The 27,245-nt window shown below is 43.1% G+C and overlaps 1 protein-coding gene across 1 annotated transcript in view; it reads left to right on the forward strand.

Moving 5' to 3' along the window:
• Positions 1-27,245, forward strand: part of LOC126234771 (adhesion G-protein coupled receptor G4-like) — a 218,133-nt gene that overhangs the window by 78,809 nt on the left and 112,079 nt on the right. The window contains exons 5-6 of the mRNA XM_049943521.1: positions 3,929-4,102; positions 22,708-22,881. Of these exons, the coding sequence (XP_049799478.1) occupies positions 3,929-4,102; positions 22,708-22,881 (348 nt within the window). The remainder of the gene's footprint in view (positions 1-3,928; positions 4,103-22,707; positions 22,882-27,245) is intronic.

Below are 27,245 nucleotides of genomic sequence, written 5' to 3' on the forward strand. Positions count from 1 at the left end.
AACGGTCACGCGGATCCAGACTGAAGTCCCTAGCACCGCACGGCCACACCGACCGGCAGAATTCCTGTTACCAAACTTCTGTGTTCCCCCACGTTCCTTGTGGGCGAGCGTTATCCTGTTTGAAAACACCCACTAGAATGCTATTCGTGAATGGCAACGCAACAGATCGAATCACCAAATTGGCGTACAAATTTGCACTCAGGTTGGGCGGTGTAGCCGCGAGACTGTTCATGTTATTATAAAAAATCACACCGGAGACCATAAATCCAGGTGTAGGTCCAGTGTGCCTATCACACACAGAGGTTGGCTGCAAGACCTCTACTGGCCTCCTGCTGACCACAGGCACTGATGCAGAACAAACTTTCGTCAGAAAACACAAGAGTCCTCCATCCTGCCCTTCAGCGAGCTTTCGCTTGACAACACTGCAGTCGCGATGGTTTGGGGTCAGTGAATACATGTTACAGGTATTTTACTATAAAAATACAGCGACCAGCCACTTTTAATGCGTTTTATTTATGCAAATATGCATTTCGGGTTTGCACCCATCTTCAGCTTGCAAATTACATGTATCTTCAGTTTCTACAGTGGTAAAATATCGACAGCAGTTTGGATGCTGCAGCTGGCCTGTGCAAAAGCAACGATTCCAATCATTTACTTCAATTTCGTGAGTTTAAAGTTACGCACTATCAGTTGTTCATTTTACTTACATTCTCCTCTCCTTGCTTTTTCTTGGCCTTACGTCTTTTTGGTAACAGCACAAACACTTTTGGTCACGTATTTTACACAGGCGCACTGCGTTATCCGCCATGATGTCGACTGACAGTTTTGTTTACATACAAGCAGTTTTTCTATGGACAGAGTTATATTTTACGAAAGTTTTGAGGTTCCAGCTAAGCTATTGTTTACTAAACATTAACTTGGGTGATAGAAGTATTCTAAGTACGATGTATACAATTTTTTTTGTTACTTGGGCAGTATTGAAGACAATAAACTAACGTAACGCATTTATACAAAGCAGTAATTCATACATTTACATTCTATCTTTGTTATTTGTAGATGTATGAATTACTGCTTTGTATAAATGTGTTATGTTAGTTTATTGTCTTCACTACTGACCTAGTAACCAAAAAAAATTAGTATACATCGTACTTAGAATACTTCTATCACCCAAGTTAATGTTTAGTACACAACAGCTTAGCTGGAACCTGAAAACTTTCGTAAAATATAACTCTGTCCATAGAAAAACTGCTTGTATGTAAACAAAACTGTCAGTCGACATCATGGCAGATAACGCAGTGCGCCTGTGTAAAATACGTGACCAAAAGTGTTTGTGCTGTTACCAAGAAGACGAAAGGCCAAGAAAAAGCAAGGAGAGGAGATTGTAAGTAAAATGAACAACTGAAGGTGCGTAACTTTAAATTCACGAAATTGAAGTAAATGATTGGAATCGTTGATTTTGTACAGGCCAGCTGCAGCATCCAAACTGCTGTCGATATTTTACCACTGTAGAAACTGAAGATACATGTAATTTGCCAGCTGAAGATGGGTGCAAACCCGAAATGCATATTGGCATAAATAAAACGCATTAAAAAAAAGTGGCTGGTCGCTGTATTTTTATAGTAAAATATCATTATTCACGTCCACGGAGCTCAACAGTCCAAATAAAATGGACAAATTGTTATTGACATGTTACAGGTGTCTGGCTCGGAGCTGTTCCCAAAGTAACCGTTTTGTAACAGTTCGGGCGGATGCTGCAGACGCAGTACGATGCGCCACAGCCACACGCCGAACACAATGGTCTTCCCTCTCGGAAGTGCCGTGTGACCGTCCAGAGTCTGGTCTTCTTGCGACCAAAAATTCTCGTGACACAGCTGCCAGCAGTCATGTACAGATACTACATTCCTGCCAAGATTTTCTACAGTATTGCAGCTGGAACATCCAGCTGCTCGTAGCCTTGTTACACAACCTCGTTCAAACTCAGTGAGATGTTGATAAGGTCGTCTTTGTCACTTTAAAGGAATTTTTAATTGACATCAGCTTCTCACTTCCAATCTCAAACGTAATTAACGCTCACAACCGTTACATTGTGTATTTAAAGCAGAGCTGATTAGATTCCTCAAAGCGATGCTGCTAACGCCACTCTTATGCGAATCCCGCGAAATTTGAACAGACGTCACCTTTCAGACGTAGAAACTTTAGTTTGCGTCGCACAACATCTTCTTGCTGCTGTAGCTTTTTTTCGGTCAGTCTGTTTTGAAATTAGGGGATGAGGTACCGTCGGAATTGACACCGTGATTGCTCAGTCGGTGGAACATTTACCTGCGAAAGGCAAAGGTCCTAATTTGGAGTCCTGATCTGGCACACCGTTTTAGTCAAACAGGAAGTTTGAAGTCAGGGACACGTTCCTACGGAATGAAATTTAGTTCGAAAAAGAAAAGTTGATAATCCAATTAATATATTCCTAACAGACCTACTAACGTATTCATCCCGAAATCAGAGTGCGGAAAGTACTAACTACACTACTGGCCATTAAAATTGCTACACCACGAAGATGACGAGCTAAAGATGCGCAATTTAACCGACCGGAAGAAGATGCTGTGATATGCAAATGACTACATTTTCAGAGCATTCACACAAGGTTGGTGCCGTTGGCGACACCTACAACGTGCTGACATGAGGAAAGTTTCCAACCGATTTCTCATGCACAAACAGCAGTTGACCGGCATTGCCTGGTGAAACGTTTTTGTGATGCCTCGTGTACGAAGGAGAAATACGTACCATCACGTTTCCGACTTTGATAAAGGTCGGATTGTAGCCTATCGCGATTGCGGTTTATCGTATCACGACATTGCTGCTCGCGTTGGTCGAGGTCCAATGACTGTTAGCAGAACATGGAATCGGTGGGTTCAGGAGGGTAATACGGAACGCCGTGCTGGATCCCAACGGCCTCGTATCACTAACAGTCGAGATGACAGGCATCTTATCCGCACGTCTGTATCGAATCGTTCAGCCACGTCTCGATCCCTGAGTCAACAGATGGGGACATTTGCAAGACAACAACCATCTGCACGAACAGTTCGACGACGTTAGTAGCAGCATGGACTATCAGCTCGGTGACCATGGCTGCGGTTACCCTTGACGCTGCATCACAGACAGGAGCGCCTGCGATGGTGTACTCAACGAGGAACCTGGGTGCACGAATGGCAAAACGTCACTTTTTCGGATGGATCCAGGTTCTGTTTACAGCATCATGATGGTCGCATCCGTGTTTGGCGACATCGCGGTGAACGCACATTGGAAGCGTGTATTCGTCATCGCCATACTGGCGTATCACCCAGCGTGATGATATGGGGTGCCATTGGTTACGTTACATTTCAGATGTGTTACGACCCGTGGCTCCACCCTCCATTCGATCCCTGCGTAACCCTACATTTCAGCAGGATAATGCACGAACGCATGTTGCAGGTCCTGTACGGTCCTTTCTGGATACAGAAAATGTTCGACTGCTGCCCTGGCCAGCACATTCTCCAGATCTCTCACCATTTGAAAACGTCTGGTCAATGGTGGCCAAGAAACTGGCTCGTCACAATACGCCAGGCACTACTCTTGATGAATTGTGGTATCGTGTTGAAGCTGCATGGGCACCTGTACCTGTACACGCCATCCATGCTCTGTTTGACTCAATGCCCAGGCGTATCAAGGCCGTTATTACGGCCAGAGGTGGTTGTTTTGGGTACTGATTTCTCAGGATCTATGCACCCTAATCGCGTGAAAATGTGATCACATGTCAGTTCTAGTATAATATATTTGTTCAATGAAGACCCGTTTATCATTTGCATTTCTTCTTGGTGTAGCAATTTTAATGGCCAGTAGTGTATTTTAGAGGATCTCTCATTTACTCATTTGTTGCCTATGGAATACTTTTCAGATAAGTCGGTCTCTGGAAGGCTTTGAGATGCTCGCCGCTTCGATACGTTTGCACGGCAGGACCAAGCTCCTGTCGATAGCGGGCAAACGTGCAACGCTTCTGGTCGCTGAGAAGGTCCAGGGACTGGTGGTGTCAGCCGACGGTGCTGTGGTCGCGTCGCTAGAGTCTCTCCAGGTACGGCGGAGTACACTCACGCATTGGTTAATCATCATAAATCTTCAGACCATGGTCGTTTCTTCAGGTCACTCCTACGATGCACATTCTAAGTCTCATCAGAACTTCACTATTATTTTGTTTCATTCCCACACACAAAGCTGGAAAAAAACGTAATCCCAACTGGTTCTGTTGTATTGATACCCACAAATCGCAGAAACTGCCGTCTGCTTCACGTCTGCTGTGCAGCGAGCTACCTTAATTTAAGTATTAACTGTATTTTTCTTACTTGTCACTTCTTCTTCCGTGTGTTTTTGCTTTTAGGAAGCTTTAATTGTCGAGTGCTATTAATAGTGTTCCATAGATTTCGTGTTTGTTTTGAATACAGTCAGAGAGCGTCCCTTTAGTCAACCATAGTGCCAGCAGTGCTAGTGTTTGTTTGCAGTACAGTCCAGAGACAGGTAGTGCTATTTTGATTGTTTTCTACAAGAAGTGGCTAGCAACCACAGTTTAGTCAATAAACAGCCGCCTTTAGTGAATTAGCAGTGTAGTTAAAAGTTGATTAACTCTCTTCAGTAAATTGATTCCTTAGGATGGATAGGATGTGTGACTGCTGTGTACGGACGCATGAGGAACTGGCCACTGTTCGCGAACAGCTGAGCGTGTTGATGGCCGCGGTCAGCCGTCTTCAGGCTGCTGCCTCGGAGTGTAGCGGCAGTGGGGAGTCTGGTGCGTCGCAAGGTACACCCCAGGTGTTACATGCTTCACCCACTGTCCCTGCTGTCGAGACATCTTCGCGGGTACCGGGCGCGGTTGGGCCACCCTCTCCCCAAGGAGAGTGGCGGGTTCTGCGGCGTTCGCGGCGCACGAGGCGGAGGGTAAATGTGGAGGCTGGCCGTGTGGCATCGCCCGCTCTGCCTGTGAGTGGACGTGTGGCTGCTCCTTCAGCAAGGTCCGAGCAAGTACACGGGGGGAGGGGTTTATTAGTTATTGGGAGCTCCAACGTTAGGCGGGTGATGGAGCCCATTAGGGAAATAGCGGAAAGGTCGGGGAAGAAGGCCAGTGTTCACTCTGTCTGCTTGACGGGGGGTCTCATCCGAGATGTGGAGGAGGCCCTACCGGCGGCGATAGAGAGCACTGGGTGCACCCGACTGCAAATTGTTGCTCATGTCGTCACCAATGACTCCTGCCGTCTGGGTTCAGAGGTCATCCTCAGTTCGTACAGGCGGCTGGCAGAATTGGTGAAGGCGGAAAGCCTCGCTCGCGGGGTGGAATCAGAGCTAACTATTTGTAGTATCGTTCCCAGAACCGATCGCGGTCCTCTGGTTTGGAGCCGAGTGGAAGGCTTAAACCAGAGGCTCAGACGATTCTGCGGAGATCTGGGGTGCAAATTTCTCGACCTCCGCTATCGGGTGGAGAAATGTAGGGTCCCCCTGAATAGGTCAGGCGTGCACTACACGCCGAAAGCGGCTACAAGGGTAGTGGAGTACGTGTGGAGTGCACATGGGGGTTTTTTAGGTTAGAGAATTCCCTCCCTAGGCCCGACAAGACGCCTCCTGAGACGCGGCAAGGTAGTAGTAGGCAAAATGCAACAGAGAATAACAATATTAATGTGCTAATAGTAAACTGCAGGAGCGTCTATAGAAAGGTCCCAGAACTGCTCTCATTAATAAACGGTCACAACGCCCATGTAGTACTAGGGACAGAAAGTTGGCTGAAACCAGACGTAAACAGTAATGAAATCCTAAACTCAGATTGTAATGTATACCGCAGAGACAGGCTGGAAAGTGAAGGGGGAGGCGTGTTTATAGCGATAAGAAGTGCAATAGTATCGAAGGAAATTGACGGAGATCCGAAATGTGAAACGATTTGGGTGAAGGTCACGGTTAAAGCAGGCTCAGACATGGTAATTGGATGTCTCTATAGGCCCCCTGGATCAGCAGCTGTTGTGGCTGAGCACCTGAAGGATAATTTGGAAAATATATCGAGTAGATTTCTCCACCATGTTATAGTTCTGGGTGGAGATTTTAATTTGCCGGATATAGACTGGGAGACTCAAACGTTCATAACGGGTGGCAGGGACAAAGAATCCAGTGAAATTTTTTTAAGTGCTTTATCTGAAAACTACCTTGAGCAGTTAAACAGAGAACCGACTCGTGGCGATAACATATTAGACCTTCTAGTGACAAACAGACCCGAACTATTTGAAACAGTTAACGCAGAACAGGGAATCAGCGATCATAAAGCGGTTACGGCATCGATGTTTTCAGCCGTAAATAGAAATATTAAAAAGGGTAGGAAGATTTTTCTGTTTAGCAAAATTGACAAAAAGCAGATTTCACAGTACCTGACGGCTCAACACAAAAGTTTTGTCTCAAGTACAGATAGTGTTGAGGATCAGTGGACAAAGTTCAAAACCATCGTACAATATGCGTTAGATGAGTATGTGCCAAGCAAGATCGTAAGAGATGGAAAAGAGCCACCGTGGTACAACAACCGAGTTAGAAAACTGCTACGGAAGCAAAGGGAACTTCACAGCAAACATAAACATAGCCAAAGCCTTGCAGACAAACAAAAATTACGCGAAGCGAAATGTAGTGTGAGGAGGGCTATGCGAGAGGCGTTCAATGAATTCGAAAGTAAAGTTCTATGTACTGACTTGGCAGAAAATCCTAAGAAATTTTGGTCTTATGTCAAAGCGGTAGGTGGATCAAAACAAAATGTCCAGACACTCTGTGACCAAAATGGTACTGAAACAGAGGATGACAGACTAAAGGCCGAAATACTAAATGTCTTTTTCCAAAGTTGTTTCACAGAGGAAGACTGCACTGTAGTTCCTTCTCTAGATTGTCGCACAGATGACAAAATGGTAGATATCGAAATAGACGACAGAGGGATAGAGAAACAATTAAAATCGCTCAAAAGAGGAAAGGCCGCTGGACCTGATGGGACACCAGTTCGATTTTACACAGAGTACGCGAAGGAACTTGCCCCCCTTCTTGCAGCGGTGTACCGTAGGTCTCTAGAAGAGCGTAGAGTTCCAAAGGATTGGAAAAGGGCACAGGTCATCCCCGTTTTCAAGAAGGGACGTCGAACAGATATGCAAAACTATAGACCCATATCTCTAACGTCGATCAGTTGTAGAATTTTGCAACACGTATTATGTTCGAGTATAATGACTTTTCTGGAGACTAGAAATCTACTCTGTAAGAATCAGCATGGGTTTCGAAAAAGACGGTCATGTGAAACCCAGCTCGCCCTATTCGTCCACGAGACTCAGAGGGCCATAGACACGGGTTCACAGGTAGATGCCGTGTTTCTTGACTTCCGCAAGGCGTTCGATACAGTTCCCCACAGTCGTTTAATGAACAAAGTAAGAGCATATGGACTATCAGACCAATTGTGTGATTGGATTGAGGAGTTCCTAGATAACAGAACACAGCATGTCATTCTCAATGGAGAGAAGTCTTCCGAAGTAAGAGTGATTTCAGGTGTGCCGCAGGGGAGTGTCATAGGACCGTTGCTATTCACAATATACATAAATGACCTGGCGGATGATATCGGAAGTTCACTGAGGCTTTTTGCAGATGATGCTGTGGTGTATCGAGAGGTTGTAAGAATGGAAAATTGTACTGAAATGCAGGAAGATCTGCAGCGAATTGACGCATGGTGCAGGGAATGGCAATTGAATCTCAATGTAGACAAGTGTAATGTGCTGCGAATACATAGAAAGATAGATCCCTTATCATTTAGCTACAAAATAGCAGGTCAGCAACTGGAAGCAGTTAATTCCATAAATTATCTGGGAGTACGTATTAGGAGTGACTTAAAATGGAATGATCATATAAAATTGATCGTCGGTAAAGCAGATGCCAGACTGAGATTCATTGGAAGAATCCTAAGGAAATGCAATCCTAAAACAAAGGAAGTAGGTTACAGTACGCTTGTTCGCCCACTGCTTGAATACTGCTCAGCAGTGTGGGATCCGTACCAGATAGGGTTGATAGAAGAGATAGAGAAGATCCAACGGAGAGCAGCGCGCTTCGTTACAGGATCATTTAGTAATCGCGAAAGCGTTACGGAGATGATAGATAAACTCCAGTGGAAGACTCTGCAGGAGAGACGCTCAGTAGCTCTGTACGGGCTTTTGTTAAAGTTTCGAGAACATACCTTCACCGAAGAGTCAAGCAGTATATTGCTCCCTCTTACGTATATCTCGCGAAGAGACCATGAGGATAAAATCAGAGAGATTAGAGCCCAGGCAGAAGCGTACCGACAATCCTTCTTTCCACGAACAATACGAGACTGGAATAGAAGGGAGAACCGATAGAGGTACTCAGGGTACCCTTCGCCACACACCGTGAGGTGGCTTGCGGAGTATGGATGTAGGTGTAGATGTGTATGTAGATGTAGAAATAATTCTCTGGTCGTTTGAGGTACGAGAAGTGACTGCTCATGCCACCAGCCTACAATCGCGACTGGGACGTTAGTGCTTTCCTACTAATCACCTTCTTGTTTCTGTATGGGAAATGTTGCGATGTACAATCGACACTTCTGAGAGCGACCAGTCAGGCGTGGCAACATCCTTTTACCTGGGTATCGACCGAAACGTAGAAAAAGCAGACAGAGCCATACAACAGTACACGTGTCTCTAGTTTGATAGAGAACTAAAATCATCGCAAATATTTCCACACAAAAACCAAAAAACCACTACAGGACGAAACAACGACATCTGCCATTGGCGGAGAGAAGTTTAACCCCACTGAGAGCTCTAAAACTGATACTACATTACCTGTGGGGTGCGCCAAGATGAGTGACTGATTATCACTGCCCTACACTGTAAACGTTTCGGTTTCAAAAATAGCTTAATCTCTCATATTCCCACCCGCTGAACTCAAAAATGTCCATAGAAATGACGGAATGTCTCTTGCTTTGGAGATATAATGACAGGCAGTTTTTGCCGATACACACTTTTAGTTTAAGTTAATTATTCTTTAGGTGTTGTCATACCTATCAAAAGACAAAACGCACCCTTCTGCAGTTGTTTGTAGGTTATAAAAATTATTTCTGTTGATGTGACTGTCAGTTTCATATTGTCTCGGTTGTAATTAGTGCAGTATTTCTGGTTTTAGAGTGCTTTTGAAGTGTAAAATTTGCTGTGACACAAAAGAATTACAGGCACTGACTACAAGCGGGCACTGATTTAAATCGATGGGAAAGTTGAAAACTTTTGCCGAACCGCGATTCGAACCCGGGTTTCCTGCTTACCAGCCGTGACTGCTACGCAGGCTTCTCACCAGACCTAAATTCTCACTGTAGTGCGCCTTACCCATTATCCTCATTGTAACTCCATTGGGTCTTAATTCCTAATGGCTGCTGGATCAAAATTGGTGTTTCTTCTTTCGGACATGTCCGAAAGAACACCCACCACATATACACTCCTGGAAATGGAAAAAAGAACACATAGACACCGGTGTGTCAGACCCACCATACTTGCTCCGGACACTGCGAGAGGGCTGTACAAGCAATGATCACACGCACGGCACAGCGGACACACCAGGAACCGCGGTGTTGGCCGTCGAATGGCGCTAGCTGCGCAGCATTTGTGCACCGCCGCCGTCAGTGTCAGCCAGTTTGCCGTGGCATACGGAGCTCCATCGCAGTCTTTAACACCGGTAGCATGCCGCGACAGCGTGGACGTGACCGTATGTGCAGTTGACGGACTTTGAGCGAGGGCGTATAGTGGGCATGCGGGAGGCCGGGTGGACGTACAGCCGAATTGCTCAACACGTGGGGCGTGAGGTCTCCACAGTACATCGATGTTGTCGCCAGTGGTCGGCGGAAGGTGCACGTGCCCGTCGACCTGGGACCGGACTGCAGCGACGCACGGATGCACGCCAAGACCGTAGGATCCTACGCAGTGCCGTAGGGGACCGCACCGCCACTTCCCAGCAAATTAGGGACACTGTTGCTCCTGGGGTATCGGCGAGGACCATTCGCAACCGTCTCCATGAAGCTGGGCTACGGTCCCGCACACCGTTAGGCCGTCTTCCGCTCACGCCCCAACATCGTGCAGCCCGCCTCCAGTGGTGTCGCGACAGGCGTGAATGGAGGGACGAATGGAGACGTGTCGCCTTCAGCGATGAGAGTCGCTTCTGCCTTGGTGCCAATGATGGTCGTATGCGTGTTTGGCGCCGTGCAGGTGAGCGCCACAATCAGGACTGCATACGACCGAGGCACACAGGGCCAACACCCGGCATCATGGTGTGGGGAGCGATCTCCTACACTGGCCGTACACCACTGGTGATCGTCGAGGGGACACTGAATAGTGCACGGTACATCCAAACCGTCATCGAACCCATCGTTCTACCATTCCTAGCCCGGCAAGGGAACTTGCTGTTCCAACAGGACAATGCACGTCCGCATGTATCCCGTGCCACCCAACGTGCTCTAGAAGGTGTAAGTCAACTACCCTGGCCAGCAAGATCTCCGGATCTGTCCCCCATTGAGCATGTTTGGGACTGGATGAAACGTCGTCTCACGCGGTCTGCACGTCCAGCACGAACGCTGGTCCAACTGAGGCGCCAGGTGGAAATGGCATGGCAAGCCGTTCCACAGGACTACATCCAGCATCTCTACGATCGTCTCCATGGGAGAATAGCAGCCTGCATTGCTGCGAAAGGTGGATATACACTGTACTAGTGCCGACATTGTGCATGCTCTGTTGCCTGTGTCTATGTGCCTGTGGTTCTGTCAGTGTGATCATGTGATGTATCTGACCCCAGGAATGTGTCAATAAAGTTTCCCCTTCCTGGGACAATGAATTCACGGTGTTCTTATTTCAATTTCCAGGAGTGTACATAAAATTTGTTGAACGAAAACGCCTTGAGATTCCGTAGATTCAGCGAAAAGTTTTGCAGCGTTTGTAGTGAAATAAGATTCTTATCACGCCACTTGTGAAAACTTCCATTTAGCATTAGTTTGATGTGAGGGCAGGCGATCTAAGTGCTGCGCATGTGCGTTGCAACTGTTGTTAAGGTCGACCACGAGAAGGGCTGACCAAGACGGATCTATGGCTTTCGCTGTACCTATTAATTGGATTGATTGGCGGGAGCTTACGAATCGTACAGATAGCTGCTATTTCTGTTTGACTCCACATTTTATACAGGCAGGTTGTCAATGAAGACGAGAGCAAAAGTTCAATACCTTAATCTTCCACCTGCTATTGGACCTATTCCACTTTCGACCTATTCCAACTCCGCCTGAAAATCATGAGCTTCAAGAAAAAGATGAAGGCAGTGTGGAAGCAGAGGAATCCGAAAAGCCTCCCATGTGCCCTCAGTCTGATATTGAAGAAAATGGTAACGAACCTCGCAGACAAAGTCAAGCAAAATTGAGTGATCTCATTCGAAACCTCGATTTGTCAAAAGAGATGGCAGAATTTCTAGGCTCAAAATGATAAAAATGGAATCTTCTCCTACGTGATAACAGCGACTCCCAGTAACCTTTTCCTTTTTTTTTTTTTTAGAAGGAAAACAATTTTGTTGTTGAAACTTCCTGGCAGATTAAAACTGTGTGCCGGAGTGAGACTCGAACTCGGGACCTTTGCCTTTCGCGGACAAGTGCTCTACCAGCTGAGCTACTCAAGCATGACTGTGAGGACGGGGCGTGAGTCGTACTTGGATAGTTCAGTTGGTAGAGCACTTGCCCGCGAAAGGCAAAGGTCCCGAGTTCGAGTCTCGGTCCGGCACACAGTTTTAATCTGCCAGGAAGTTTCATATCAGCGTACACTCCGCTGCAGAGTGAAAATCTCATTCTGGAAACATCCCCTAGGCTGTGGCTAAGGCATGTCTCCGCAATATCCTTTCTTCAAGGAGTGCTAGTTCTGCAAGGTTCGCAGGAGAGCTTCTGTTAATTTTGGAAGGTAGGAGACGAGGTACTGGCAGAAGTAAAGCTGTGAGGACGGGGCGTGATTCGTGCTTGGGTAGCTCACTTGGTAGAGCACTTGCCCGCGAAAGGCAAAGGTCCCGAGTTCGAGTCTCGGTCCGGCACACAGTTTTAATCTGCCAGGAAGTTTCATATCAGCGTACACTCCGCAGCAGAGAGAAAATCTCATTCTGGAATCTTGTTGTTTCTTGCGAAGTTAATGGCTTAATGAAATATTTGAATTTGAATCATGATCCATTTATGGAAGGCTACTCATTGACTTCTACGAGCTTATTCTGAAAGCAGTGTTATTTCACAGTGGCTTTCCTGTATGTAGTGATGCTCCGGCCCTCACTACAAGCGGGTAGTGACAAGATAACGATCTCACAAAGCCACAACATAATTATATTCTGACACAACCAAATGCCAGGTACTTTTCCGTCAGTACAAAGTCCGTAGAATGTAAGTGTTAAGTGTTACTAAAGAATGTGAAATGGACTTTCATTGTTGTTGGCGTATGCATTTGAAATGTATCGCTTTGTCTAAAAAAATAAAAAAATAAAAAAATAAGAAAAGTCCGTTACAATTCTTCCAGCTATTGCGTAGGAATGAGAACTAATAACATTTTTTTCTTTCTTGCAAACGTTTTTCTCAACACGTAATTAGTGAAATTTGAGTCATGAAATGAAGGAAACATTTTAAAAAAATTTTCGTGGAGCAGTGATTATTCGAGCTATTGTACCTATTCTGTATGTTGCTATTTTTCTCCACTGCACTGCATTACACTAATTCACCAGTCTGTGTAATTCCAACATTGTGTTAGTATAAACGACCAACAGTGCAATTTATTTATTATGTATTTAGTTTTTTGACATAGTTGCATACAATAATTTGTAGTCACTGGTTTCGAACGATTTCGTTCATTTTCAAACCATTACCTGCGTCTCCAATGTCTGACTGTAAAGTAAGTCCAATGGAACAAAAAAAAAAAAAAAAAATGGCTCTGAGGACTATGGGACTTAACTTCTGAGGTCATCAGGCCCCTAGAACTTAGAACTACTTAAACCTCACTAACCTAAGGACATCACACACATCCATGCCCGAGGCAGGATTCGAACCTGCGACCGTAGCGGTCGCGCGGTTCCAGACTGTCGAGCCTAGAACCGCTCGGCCACACCGGCCGGCTCCAATGGAACATTCTGAATACTTGTTCGCACACTAGTTAACAATACAAATGTTAACGTTGGTTACGTTAACCTGATGCATGACGAAGTCTTTTGAATTTTAACATTGGTTACGTTGACCTTGTGTATGACCAGTCTTTGGAAGGTTCCATTGGAATTACGTTACTGTCAAACATCAGAGATGCGGCCAAAGATCAGAAAATGTACGTAATCGTTCTGAACTAGCAACCAGTAAAGCTTTTGTGCAACTGTGACAGAAAACCTTACAAATAATAAATTTAGCACACTGGTTAATGCACCAAATGCTAAAAGAAGTAGAGCGATCTACCTATATTCTGGCCGAGATCTACGCTGAAGAAAGCTTGTAGCTACCTCTCTTGACGTCACAGACTGAGTGCTGGCACAGGTACAGCTGCAACTGAACTGGAAGTTGACGTTGCGTTTTTCCAGTGTGGTATCCCAATGCAGACGTAAAAACATTCCTTGTTTACTACGGGTGACGCACTGAAGAGGAGGAATACAAGCTTTAAACATTCTTCAGCAATATTACTTTAAACACAGCTTACCTTCAAGGCGATTACATGCTTTATTTTCGAGCTCTGCTGAAATGTGCAGCATCGGAATTCTATCTAAATTAAAAAAAAAAGCAGCTTTTACGTTACGCGGCACAGAAAAACTTTCCGGAGGAATAATTGGCTAAGAAAAGACATAGCGGTACACACAAATCAGCATTTATTTTGAAAGTTTAAGCAACTTCCGTCTACCAGTGCTTACAATGTATCTGTGCTACATGTTTTTACAATAGTTTTCATTATTTTAGAATATCTGTCTGTGACAATATTCCGAAAGTGAAACATGATTTGAAGCGACTGTTTTTACATCTTTACCACAATCACACGTCTCAGGAAAGAAAGTATAGTGAACTGTCTTTCCACAGCATGTTCAAGCACTTCTCTACCATTTATTCTGCTTCGCAACGGAATTTCAGTGCCATCAGGTAGCAGTGTTTGAAAGAACTATTATCTTTCACAGACAATCTGAAATATTAAACTGGATGATTTCTTCAAGGCGTCTCTTCACATAATGAGTAAATAGAATTTTATGTCACTGTTTAGTCCACTTTTAGTGAACTTATCGCCGCTGGGAACGAGTTGGGGGGGGTGGGGGGTGGGAGGTGGGGGGTGGGGGGAGTGTTAAATATCGTAGCAGAAAACCAAGAGATGAATACAGTGAGCAGATCCAGAAGGTTGTAGACTAAGTAGTTATTTGGAGATGAAGAGCTCTGCACAGGATCGAGTAGCATGGAGAGCTGCATCAAACCAGTCTTCGGACACAACAACAGCGGCGGGTCCACGTTGGTTATAATCCTGTTTTACGGACTGGACGTTGATTGCCCGCACGCCAGCGCCCAAGTGACGCGATTTCCTCGTTGGTAAGACGGCAGTACAAGCAAAATTTTCCTACATGCATCATTTTTCAGAATATCTCATTGACATAGACAGATGTCTTCCAGAGGCAGTCTCTCAGTTGACAGGGATAATGTTACTGTGCACAAAACTACGAATTGTTTCTTTTAAGCATCAGCTGACTACGGGTCTATATCTACTCTTTCATCGGACTAATACACTGCTGGCCACCGTAAATGCAACACCCTGAAGGAAGCATCCGAATCACGTGAAAATTACGTCATGAGTTTGCAGCGATGAGATATGCAACTGATTAGAATTTCAGCACAGACGCACATCACGCGCGCCTGTGGCGCCACCTCATAGCGCCATTTAAGGCTTGGCGATTTCGACGAGTGTACGTTCGGCACGTGTGTTTACCTTGTGGTTGTTTCACAAGACGATCAGTTATGCCTCGTAGACAACAGCGAACATCTTTTGATCAAGTATCCGAGTTCGACAGAGGAAGGATAGTGGCTTACCGAGATTGTGGATTACCATACAGAGAAATCGCTAGTCGTGTTGGACGAAACCAAACAACTGTAATGCGGATATGTGACAGTTGGATGCAGGAGGGTACGACGGACCAACGTGGTCGATCGCATTCACCTCGGTGCACCACTGCACGTGCTGATAGGCAAATTGTGCGCATGGCAGTGGCGGATCGCTCAGTGACATCCCGAACCATAGCACAGCACATTGCGTCTGTAACGCATCATCCAGTGTCTGCGCGTACCATTCGACGCCGTTTACAGCAGAGTGGTCTGTCTACAAGACGTCCATTGCGTCGTCTACCATTGACGCAGAACCACAGACGTCTCCGTCGCCAATGGTGTGATGACAGACGGATGTGGACGGCAGAATGGAATGACGTTGTCTTTACTGACGAGGCACGCTTCTGTCTGCAGCACCACGATGGTCGGATTCGAGTGTGGAGACACCGTGGAGAGAGGATGCTGGACAGCTGCATTATGCACCACCACACTGGTCTTGCACCGGGTATTATGGTATGGGGCGGTATTGTATATTACTCTCGCACGCCTCTAGTACGCATGGCCGGTACTTTAAATAGCCGGCGCTACATATCCGAGGTGCTGGAGCCAGTTGTCCTTCCTTACCTTCAGGGCTCGGCCACAGCCATATTTCAACAGGATAATGCGCGACCACACGTGGCACGCATTGTCCAAAGGTTCTTCGTCAATAACCAGATTGAACTGCTTCCCTGGCCGGCTCGCTCTCCGGATCTTTCGCCGATAGAAAACATGTGGTCCATGGTTGCTCAACGAGTGACCCAGATTACATCCCCAGCTGCCACACCAGATGATCTTTGGCAACGTGTGGAAGCTGCTTGGGCTGCTGTACCCCAGGAACACATCCAACGTCTCTTTGACTCAATGCCGAGACGTGTGGCAGCTGTGATCTCCAACAATGGCGGCTACTCTGGCTACTGATTCTGGCAGGAACCACATGTCACAGACTTCTGTAAACGTAATCATTTGATACTTGGTCAACACGTTATCTACAAAATAAATTTTGTTGTGCTACCTCTTGTCTTTCTTGGTGTTGCATTTACGGTGGCCAGCAGTGTATATGCGATCCCTGGCGGCTGTTGGTACGCATGCGACTCCACGCGCTACCTAATACGCTCCAAATGACGCGCATAAACGCGGGCTTTTTCCGGGGTCTGTACATCGTGTTCTGCTGGTGACTCAAAGGTAGCAGCAAGTATTTTGCATATCCCTTGGGCTAGAGACTACTTGTAGGCTACATCCAACAGAATGATCTTCTTACTGTAACTATGCTACAGGACGGTGTCAAAATTTGAATATTACACACTTCCTCCAGCTTTGGCAAATGGAACTAATCGGTTTATTCTTTTCCTATTAGACTTGATGTACTATGTGCCTTAAGGGGCTTGTGACATCAATTTTCCCTCGATATGTTGGCGAAAATCCGTGTTTCAATCCGGAGGTACGCATAAAACATCGTCCGAAATTGTGCTAAACCAATTCTCTGAAAATTATTTCGAGCACTTATTGCATCAGCTCATTCGAACAGTAAACGGCTGTGAAAATACAATTGACATATTAGCGAATAATAATCCTGAGCTAATAACGAGCATCAACGCGGAGACAGGGATTAGTCAACACAGGGTTTTCGTGGCGAGACTGCCAATTGGGACTCCCAAATCCTCCGAAAAATAACGAAAAATATATCTATTCAAAAAAGCAGATAAAAATTAACTTGTCGCCTTCCTGAGAGACAATCTCAACTCCTTCAAAATTAATAATGTACCGGTAATGTAGACCAGATGTGGCTTGAATTCAAGAAATGTATCGGCAGCAGTAGAGAGATTTATACCAAATAAATTAACCAACGACGGAGCTGATCCACCTTGGTACACAAAACGAGTCAGAACATTATTACAGGGACGACGAAAAAAGCATACGAACTTTAAACCAACACAAAATCTCCAAGAATGGCGATCTTTTACACAAACTCTAAATTTAACTCGGTCTTCAATGCGTGATGTTTATAACAGTTTCCTCAATGAAACTTTGTCTCGATACCTGGCAGAACATCCAAAGAGATTCTGATCGTATGTAAAGTGTGCTAGCGGCAAGACACAATCAATGCCTTCTCAGCGCGAAAGCAACGGAAATACTATCGATGACAGTTCTGCAAAAGTAGAGTTACTAAACACAGCCTTCCGAAATTCCTTCGCCAAAGAAGACGAAGTAATGCGAACATGAGTAACTTAGAAGTAGATATCCTCGGAGTAACGAAACAACTTAAATCAGTTAATAAAAGCAAGTCTCCCGGTCCACACTGTATACCAATTATGTTCGTTTCAGAGTATACTAATATAGTAACTCCATACTTAACAATCCTACACAAGCGCTCGAAGGAAGATCCATACCCAAAGACCGGAAAGCTGCAAAGTCAGATCAATATTTAAGAAACGCAATAGGAGTATTCCACTACCTTACAGGCCCATATCATTAACGTCGATATGCAGCAGAATTTTAGAACATACACTCATCAAAAAAAGTTTTGCACCACCTCGGTTCAGAGAGTTCCGGAACCTGTACATAAAATTGGAATAGAGCTCAACATAAACATCATTTCCCCCCTTCTTATTGCTCATGAAAACCACACAATGCGTGTTGTACCACCATACAGCGAGACCTTCAGAAGTGGTGGTCCAGATCGCTGTACACACCGGTACATCTAATACCCAGTAGCACTGGCTCGTCACAATACGCCAGTCACTACTCTTGATGAACTGTGGTATCGTGTTGAAGCTGTATGGGCAGCTGTACCTGTACACGCGATCCAAGCTCTGTTTGACTCAATGCCCGGGCGTATCAAGGTGGTTGTTCTGGTTGTTCTGGGTACTGATTTCTACGGATCTATGCACTCAAATTGCGTGAAAATGTAATCACATGTCAGTTCTAGTATAATATATTTGTCCAATGAATACCCGTTTATTATCTGCATTTCTTCTTGGTGTAGCAATTTTAATGGCCAATAGTGTATATATATACCGGGTGATCAAAAAGTCAGTATAAATCTGAAAACTTAATAAACCACGGAATAATGTAGATAGAGAGGTAAAAATTGACACACATGCTTGGAATGACGTGGAGTTTTATTAGAACCAAAAAAAAACGAAGTTCACAAAATGTCCGGCAGATGGCTGTGGACAGCAAAACGTTAGTGACTGCGCATGACAATTGTGTACAAAAGGAGTTGTAATGAGAGAGAGAATCAGATGCACCAGCAGTCGCAGCATGTTGACGTAACCTGAAAAGGCGCTTTGAGTGAAGCTGTATTATTAGAATGGGGAATGTGCTAGTTCAGCGTTACGATCCTATCGCCATAGGAAGGTAATTCGAACAGGTAAAGGTCCGTTGATAAATGCAGCTGTGGAGAGAATGATTTCGAAGTTCGAAGCCACGGGTTGTTTAGACAATAGACCCCGTAGTGGCCGACCGAGCACAAGGCGTAATGCTGCTGAGACAGTTCAGGAAGAAATGGAGACTGTAGCGGGTTCGTCTATGCACGGGGAAGTCAGCGCTCGTGCAGTCGCACGTCGCATCGGCATTTCATACACTACTGTTTGGTTGGCACTTAGGCGTACCCTCCGACCCTATCCGTATAAAATCCATCGGCATCATGAACTGTTACCTGGCGATTTAGTCAAGCGGAGGGCATATGCGGTGTGGGCGTTTCAAAAGATGGCGAAAGATGACGATTGGTTGAGTAACGTGTTGTGGACCGACGAAGTTCATTTCACGCTCCGAGGGTCTGTCAACATCCACAACTGCAGAATTTGGACTACCCAAAATCCGATAACTGTCGTGGAAACTCCATTGCACGACGAGAAAGTCACGGTATGGGTTGGATTTACCACATCTACCGTTATCGGGCCTTTTTTCTTCGAGGAAATGCATGATTCTGGTTTTGTAACTGCTACCGTGACAGGTGAGAGGTACGCCGATATGTTACGGAATCGCATCATCCCCAGCCTGGCTGATAAACACCTGCTGAAAACTACGATGTTTATGCAGGATGGCGCTGCACCCCAGATTGCTAGACGCGTGAAAGATCTCTTGCGCGCATCGTTTGGTGATGAACGTGTGCTCAGCAGCAACTTTCGTCGTGCTTGGCCTCCCGGTCCCCAGACCTCAGTCCGTGCGATTATTGGCTTTGGGGTTACCTGAAGTCGCAAGAGTATCGTGATCGACCGACATCTCTAGGGATGCTGAAAGACAACATCCGACGCCAATTCCTCACCATAACTCCGGACACGCTTTACAGTGCTGTTCACAACATTATTCCTCGACTACAGCTATTGCTGAGGAATGATGGTGGACATATGGAGCAATTCCTGTAAAGAACATCATCTTTGCTTTGTCTTAGTTTGTTATGCTAATTATTGCTATTCTGATCAGATGAAGCGCCATGTGTCGGAGTTTTTTTGAACTTTTGTATTTTTTTTTTTTTTTTTTGTTCTAAAAGACCCCATGTCATTCCAAGCATGTGTGTCAATTTGTACCTCTCTATCTACATTATTCCGTGATTTATTCAGTTTTCAAATTTATACTGACTTTTTGATCACCCGGTATATAGTTTAGGTTCACAGGCGATTTGACCATCTTCTTCTGTGCCGATACACAAACAGTGCCCCACCTCTTAAGGGTATCGACAGTAAAGCCACGAGTAATGAGTGTAATGGGCAGGGGAACTATGAATATAGTGCGGGACAATCAGTTGCGAATGTGGGTCTCACGGGAGGCGTGCCAAAGATACGTCCCTGCAGTCGCACTATTCCTCTGTGTCCTCGGTGGCACGGTAGCTCAGCGTGTTCGGTCAGAGGGTTAGAAGCCCTCTGTCATAAAAAAAAAAAAAAAAAAAAAACGGAGTTAATCGCTGAACGATGAACTTGAACCTGCGTCATAGGACGTCCGCCCTGAACAAATAGAATGAACGAAAACAAACAAAATGAGATCACACACAAAAAAAAAAGAAAAGCAAAGAGGGATAGAGAGTCTGCCATGTAAGCAGGAGATCCTAGGTTCGAGTCCCAGTCGGGTCACACATTTTCAACTGTGCCTGTTGACTTATATCAACGCCTGTATGCATCTAAGGGTTTTCATTTCATTGTAATTTTATATAATTTGTTGTTTTGTCAAATAAGAGATTCTGGTCACTGGTCTCGCATCCATGATCCACCTTCGTTACCAAATACACCTAAAACCAAAAATATCCAACATGGTTCATACAAATTTAATCATAAAATTTTACTCCTGCCACTAGGCAGGATCAAAACCCTGCACATTCATTTACAACCACGCTCTGCTGCCATTGAAATTCTGTAGGGAGCTGGTGTTGAGTGGAAAGTTACTGAGCCATAATGAATTTAGGTTGGTTGGTTGGTAGTTTGGAGAAGGAGACCAGACAGCGTGGTCATCGGTCTCATCGGATTAGGGAAGGATGGGGAAGGAAGTCGGCCGTGCCCTTTCAGAGGAACCATCCCAGCATTTGCCTGGAGTGATTTAGGGAAATCACGGAAAACCTAAATCAGGATGGCCGGACGCGGGATTGAACCGTCGTCCTCCCGAATGCGAGTCCAGTGTCTAGCCACTGCGCCACCTCACTTGGTCCATAATGAATTTACTAACGTTTCTAAAAACACTAATGAATTTATTTTTAAAAAGCAAAAATCCTAAAATAACATTAACAAATTCTCTCCAGAACTGAAAAGACTAAATTTCAGTAACACAACTGATAGCAAACACCTCGTAGCGGCAACAGTATAAAGTCACTTCCTTTTAGTAAAGAATATTAAATGAAGCAAAAATACATCTACATTACAAACAGAAAAACAGACGATCAAATGAATACGTCACATATATCAACCATCGGCTATTGCCAGTAATTATCAAAACACAATTGCCTTCGAAGTAGCCAAAATGAGTGACAAATATGGTTCCAATTTATGATGATAGAGGCAGGGGCACAGGCAATGCCAGTAGCAATAATTCCTCCTTCTTTACTAACACCGCAGTACTAGAAACCTTCATTCAAAATTTCAGTCATGGTGTACAGGCATCTTTAACGAGACCACAGTCATCACGAGATACAATCACGTATCCCGTAACACAGAAACAACTCATTAATTATTTAGTAAAAATTAAACATACTACAAATGCAGAAAAGTACGAAAGTTATGCAGGAAACTGACTTGACTACTGAGGCATAAAATTTTTCTTTCGTTTTTCCTTTTAGTATGAGCTTTTAACGAGAAATGTTCCCGGTTGTGACCAACGCTCGGCCCCGTCACACTCGCACTGAGCAAAGGCACTGCCCTTGCCGACGGATCACGGCCGACCCTTGGCCACAACAACTCGCCGCTTCACTTGCGCTCTTCGCCGCCCGTGTCGCACTGCCCCTTTTCTCCAAGTCGCCGTAGTCCTAAACTACCTTCTCCTTCCACCTGCCCTCTACCGGCGACAGTAACGCTCCATGTGCTCTTGCGGCCAGAGGGATTCCAAATCCGCAGGAATTAACCGAAATTAAACGCGTGCGCACTGAACAGTGTTAATTTTGCCTTTCTACAGACTAAGCTATCCAAACACGACTTCTAACCCACCTCTACAGCCTGGAGACAATGCCACAGGCTGTCTCCCTACAGTCTCCATAGAGCGCGAAGAACCCCTTTGCTGTTTGGGAAGTTCGAGACGAGGTACTGATGGAAGTGCAGCTGTGAAGGCAGATCATGAGTTGTGCCTGTACAGCTGAGTCAATAGAGCACTTTCCTGTTGCCTGTGAAAGGCGAAGGTTCGAACTTCGGCTGCCGGTCCGGCTCACAGTTTTAATCTGCCTGGAAACTTCCAGAGCAGCATATACTTCAAAAATGGTTCAAATGGCTCTGAGCACTATGGGACTTAACATCTTTGGTCATGAGTCCCCTAGAACTTAGAACTACTTAAACCTAACTAACCTAAGGACAGCACACAACACCCAGCCATCACGAGGCAGAGAAAATCTCTGACCCCGCCGGGAATCGAACCCGGGAACCCGGGGCATATACTTCATTGCAGAGCGAAAATTCATTACGTTGTAACATATACAGTCACTCAGTTATCATAACAGACTGCTTTTGTAGTAAGAAGTTGTCTTACGCTTCTTACTATTCAGGAAGTCCTTCAATTGCTAGATTTTCCCGTCGAGGTAAGGATGATTAGGGTTTAACGACTGTCGATGACAAAGGTTATTAGGGCCGAAGCACTAGCTTGGATTCCAAAGGATGTGGAAATTTAATCGGCCATGCCTCTTGAACGCAGCCATCATTTATTTCCTAAATAATTTAGGGGAATCACAGTAAACTTACGTTTGGATTAAATAACCATCCTACCAAATAAGAGTCTTAACCACTATTCCACTGTACTCGATTGTCCCATCTCAGCAGCGATAGGAAACAATATTGTAAGATCGTTACTAATAGAGTTTTATGTTTACTAGGTAGGAGATACATCCAGGCACTTAACTTTCGTGTCCTCAGAACGAAAGCTCTGCGGCCTCGCTGACCTCTGACATGGACGTGTCAGCTGCGGTGTTGGTGGCAGCTGGAGCGCCGGCTGCGTGGCTGGCAGTCACGTTCTTCCAGCGGACAGGTGTCGGTGAGGTCTTCCAACAGCACGGCTACACCCTTAACAGTGACGTCATTGGTGTTCAGGTATACTACATGGTCTCAGGCGTTCATTTTAGTGTTCTACGGAGCAATCGAGCACATTCTGTTATCAGTGCCTCTTAACTGCGTGGCATGGTGTCAAAGAAGACTTGGATGTCATCATGAATGTTCTCCATCCACGAGATCTGAAAAACAGATCACAGGAAGCGTCAATAGCGGTTTCTGGAAATCTGTGACGATATATTCGCCATTTAGATCTGCAGCTCTTGTCCTTTCTCTCCGCATTTGCAGTGAAATTTTAGAATATGGGTTCCGCGATTTTGCATACACACTGCTTTTTATTTTTACCCAAACGTGTTTCAGGACTCCTGAGCCATCATCAGTGGGTTTTTTGTTTATTGAAAACATGATTTTACATTATGTGGTTTTGCAGGAATAATGTAAATCACGTTTTTCATTAAACAAAAACGCCACTGATGTTGGCACAGAGGCGCTGAAACATGTTTGGATAAAAAGAAAAATCTGTGCACTTGCAAAAAGGCAGCACCCATAGCCTATCTATCATCTGTGATGAGTAAGTGACCTACTGACCATAGCCCATACAAATACAGATATGCAAGTTAGGGAAGCAACTGTACAGGCTTTTGTTTCAAGAGGACTTTTATATTCCGTACTCCACTGATATGGACAGTTTTCTGTTGCGACATTTGATAGTAACCCACGCATTACAAAGGGAGAGGGAGGAGGAAGGGAGATGGTGCTTTATGCCCAGCCTTGGAAAAAGTTGTAATCTAATCATTGCCTTTCGATTCGAAAATTTTGAAAAAATATTTATTGTTATCAATGAATTCTTCTACTGTATAACATAAATATTTCAAATTTTTCAGTTAAACTTAATCAAAGTGTTTAAATCAGTTAGTAGTAATTAGTACATTGTTAGTAAAAGTCAACAACAATTAACGAAATTCGCATTTTTAATTTTTTGTAGTGCACGTAATATAGTTGCTGAAAATGTGTTCATATTGATAAAAGTGTGCTAAAAGATATTTTCAGTTTCTGGACCCTACACACATCACAGCATCTCTTTAAAATGTAAGTTCATAACATAAATCAAGAACAATTAACAGATTCTATTTTCTTAATTTTTTTAGGGCGAGCATAATTGGTAATTTTGCGTAGAAAATGTGTTGATTACATTGCCTAAAGTCGAGCTCTAAAATCTCTCTGCTTATCTGATTAAATGTGAGGCTACATAGATTGTTGTGACTGTGACGTAGTTGTATCCAATGTCTGCATAGGCCATTGCATTTGACTTTTGTTCACCCTGTCCCTCAGCAACACATGATGCTCGGTTGCAGTTACCACAATGGGATCTAACATTTCCATGAATGTGGAAGATCTATGTGGACAGGGTCTTAAAATGCTTCATTTTTTCCACTCTGTTCACCAATGATGGCATTCATATACCCATTCTGTACTAAGATGTGTGTGGTTTCCTGACTTGGTATGTTGTAAGTGAATGATACTATCAAATGCCCCAAACACTCAAGATACCAGAAAATGAATTTCCTACTATAATTCGAGTAAGGGTGGCATTATATACACATTGGTAAATATGTAAATATATACTTCCTTGACATGGAGGCAAAGGGAAATGAATGGTGCAACACTGTTTAAAAGCATATACATGGTGATTCAGCTGCCCTTACCAGTAAGTTCTATGCGATCTGCAACACTATTAAATACCATACACAAGAGTAGTAAGTGGGTAGGTTCAAAGATCTTGGAGGTAACCTACCTACAATACTCACAAAATAAAATAATTTATTCACATACAATAAACTCCAGATCATGAAACTCATTATCATTATTTTAAAATTTCTTCACTCCCTTATATGTTAGTTTAATATTACCTCCTTCAAGAAACTGAAAATCCCAGCTGATAATTAATTTGTTATATTTGTTTGGTAAAATAATTTTAAACTAACTGTCGAGTTTCATACAAACTTTTTCCCCATATCTAGGTTTTAAATATTCACAAACCATAATGTAATACAATTCATTTATTTCTAGCTCACTAATCTTTTTAAACATTTGGAATTGCTCTAGTTATTAAACTTCTTCTGTAAAGTATCCATTTACATAGAACAAAATTTAATAATAATAATAATTTTTAATCTTATAAATATGACTAATGTGTGGGATGAATTTAAATTTGACATTTTTGTTGAGAGAAATAATAACCCACGAGAGAAAAAATTTTGATGTAATATTGCAATGAATATTTTAAACCATCTTTAACTAGACAACATTTGAGAAGTCAGGATCATACTGACATATTGAAGTATTAAAGCAGATTTGTGGAGAAGAAGAACACAAAATCAGATTTGACAGTTATGATGAAAGTGATAATAGAAAACTCATAATCTCTCCTTTTTATGACTTTAAAACAAACAGCGAATTATAATTTAACAATAAATAATACACCAAAAATATTACAAAATAATATTAAACTTTATTCATTATTTTCAAAAATTTCTCATTCTGTAACCAAAGATTTGGATAATAGAGAATACAATAAAATCAACTAACAAATTTATATTATATTTATAGAAGAGACAGTTCTGAATTTTTTCTTACAGTAGAAGAGATAGAAAACTTTTAATATTTATAAGGCACCCTATAATAATTTTGTTGAACTAATCTTTTATCATACTCAAATGAGAATTTATTGAGAAAGTGTTTGACTAGATTTTTAGTATTAGCATCACTTGTTATCTGATTGTATTTGAATTGTACCTTTTCTTTCACTTCACTCTTGATTAATCTTATCACAGATTCACCATTCATGTTTTGAATATTTTTATAGTTTAAGGTAGAGCCCTTTACCTTCATCATACTGCTCTTATCATTTTTCTCATAATAATACCTTTTACGGCCAGTCAAAGCCCAATTTGTAGTCCATTTATTATCTCATAACTCATCTGTCCATTCACCAAACAAACAACCTTTTTCTAAACTGATTTGCCTTCATCAATATATACTACAGAATCGGTGTCAAAATATATAAAATTTTTTTGCTAGTTTGTCTAGCATAGCATACAATGTAAGCTGAGCATTCAAGTAGTGAATGCTGCTATAAAAATATTTGTAGCTGTGTTATTTTTCTTATAATAATCCTTGACATTGAAATTCATCTGAACCATGTGGTCATCAATAAAATTTATGTCTGTGTTATCTAACTGGTCATTCAATTGTATCTGATAAAATTGTTGTAAATTTGTTATATATCCCATTTTACTCAAACTCTTCCTTTGCCGAAATGTCCTCCATAATGAATTAAGACATTTCTTAGCAGCAGCTGGTTTTACTGGATTTGCCTTCATTCTGTCGGAATTTAAGTCAATATCCATTTTTTATTTAACTGTTCTGCTATACTCTTTGTCAGTTTCAAAATTATGAGGACTGGTTTCTAATTTTATTTTTGTAAAATCTTTCACAGAATTTTTAAATAATATGTTGCTTTTATTTCTAAAATCTCATTCTTCATATGTATATAAAATGTTGTATCCATTTTCCACAGCCAACTTTATTTCATCAGTTACCCAAGTTCGAATAAAACTTCTTTCCTCACCGTGGAATGTGCAGAAGAAAATAAATAATCTCACTATCTTTTCTTCTCTAGGTGGTCAAGCTTTCCAGTAACATCATTATGAAATCTGTAAAAATTATTTATCTTAGGTACACAATTTGGCCTTAACCTAGTCTTTTGGAATAATTGTGTATTAAATTGAAGTTACTGTAGCACTGTCAAATTAATTAATTTACTGTATCGTCTAATACCGAGATTTTTAGCTCTAGCTTTGAGTTCTGATACCTTCAAATTATCAGCATTACCACTAGGAACAGGTGAATTATTTGAAACAATTAAATTAATTAAATCACCTGCAGAAATCTGCTATATGCTTGTAAATGATTCCTTCTGCAAGAATTGCGAAGTTGAATAACTGTAAATTTTCTCAATGAAGCATCCATTACTGTCTCTTTTACTCAATAAAATTTTTCTTCAGGTTTGTGAAAAATGGAGGTCCTTCTAGGTGGTGGCAAATTATGTTAAGTAACTAAATTAATTAAATCATCAATTTGCTGTTTACTCTTAAATTATTCTTTCTGCAATAATCAGTCTCAGCCATTTATTAAGGATAAAAAAACATTAGGCTTTTGAAAAAAATTCGTTTTCAGTTACTTTACTTTGTTTGGCTGAAGTGAATGTGTTTTGAGAACATATTTAACTTACACTTATACACTATTCTTCTTTTTTGCCTATCATCTAGTTTACAAGTCTTGAATCTACTTCAGAGCTTACCCATACATGTATGGTTATAGTAAAAATTTCTTCAGAGCCTATA

The sequence above is a fragment of the Schistocerca nitens genome, chromosome 2 (assembly GCF_023898315.1).
Source record: "Schistocerca nitens isolate TAMUIC-IGC-003100 chromosome 2, iqSchNite1.1, whole genome shotgun sequence".
In the NCBI taxonomy this organism is placed as follows: domain Eukaryota; kingdom Metazoa; phylum Arthropoda; class Insecta; order Orthoptera; family Acrididae; genus Schistocerca; species Schistocerca nitens.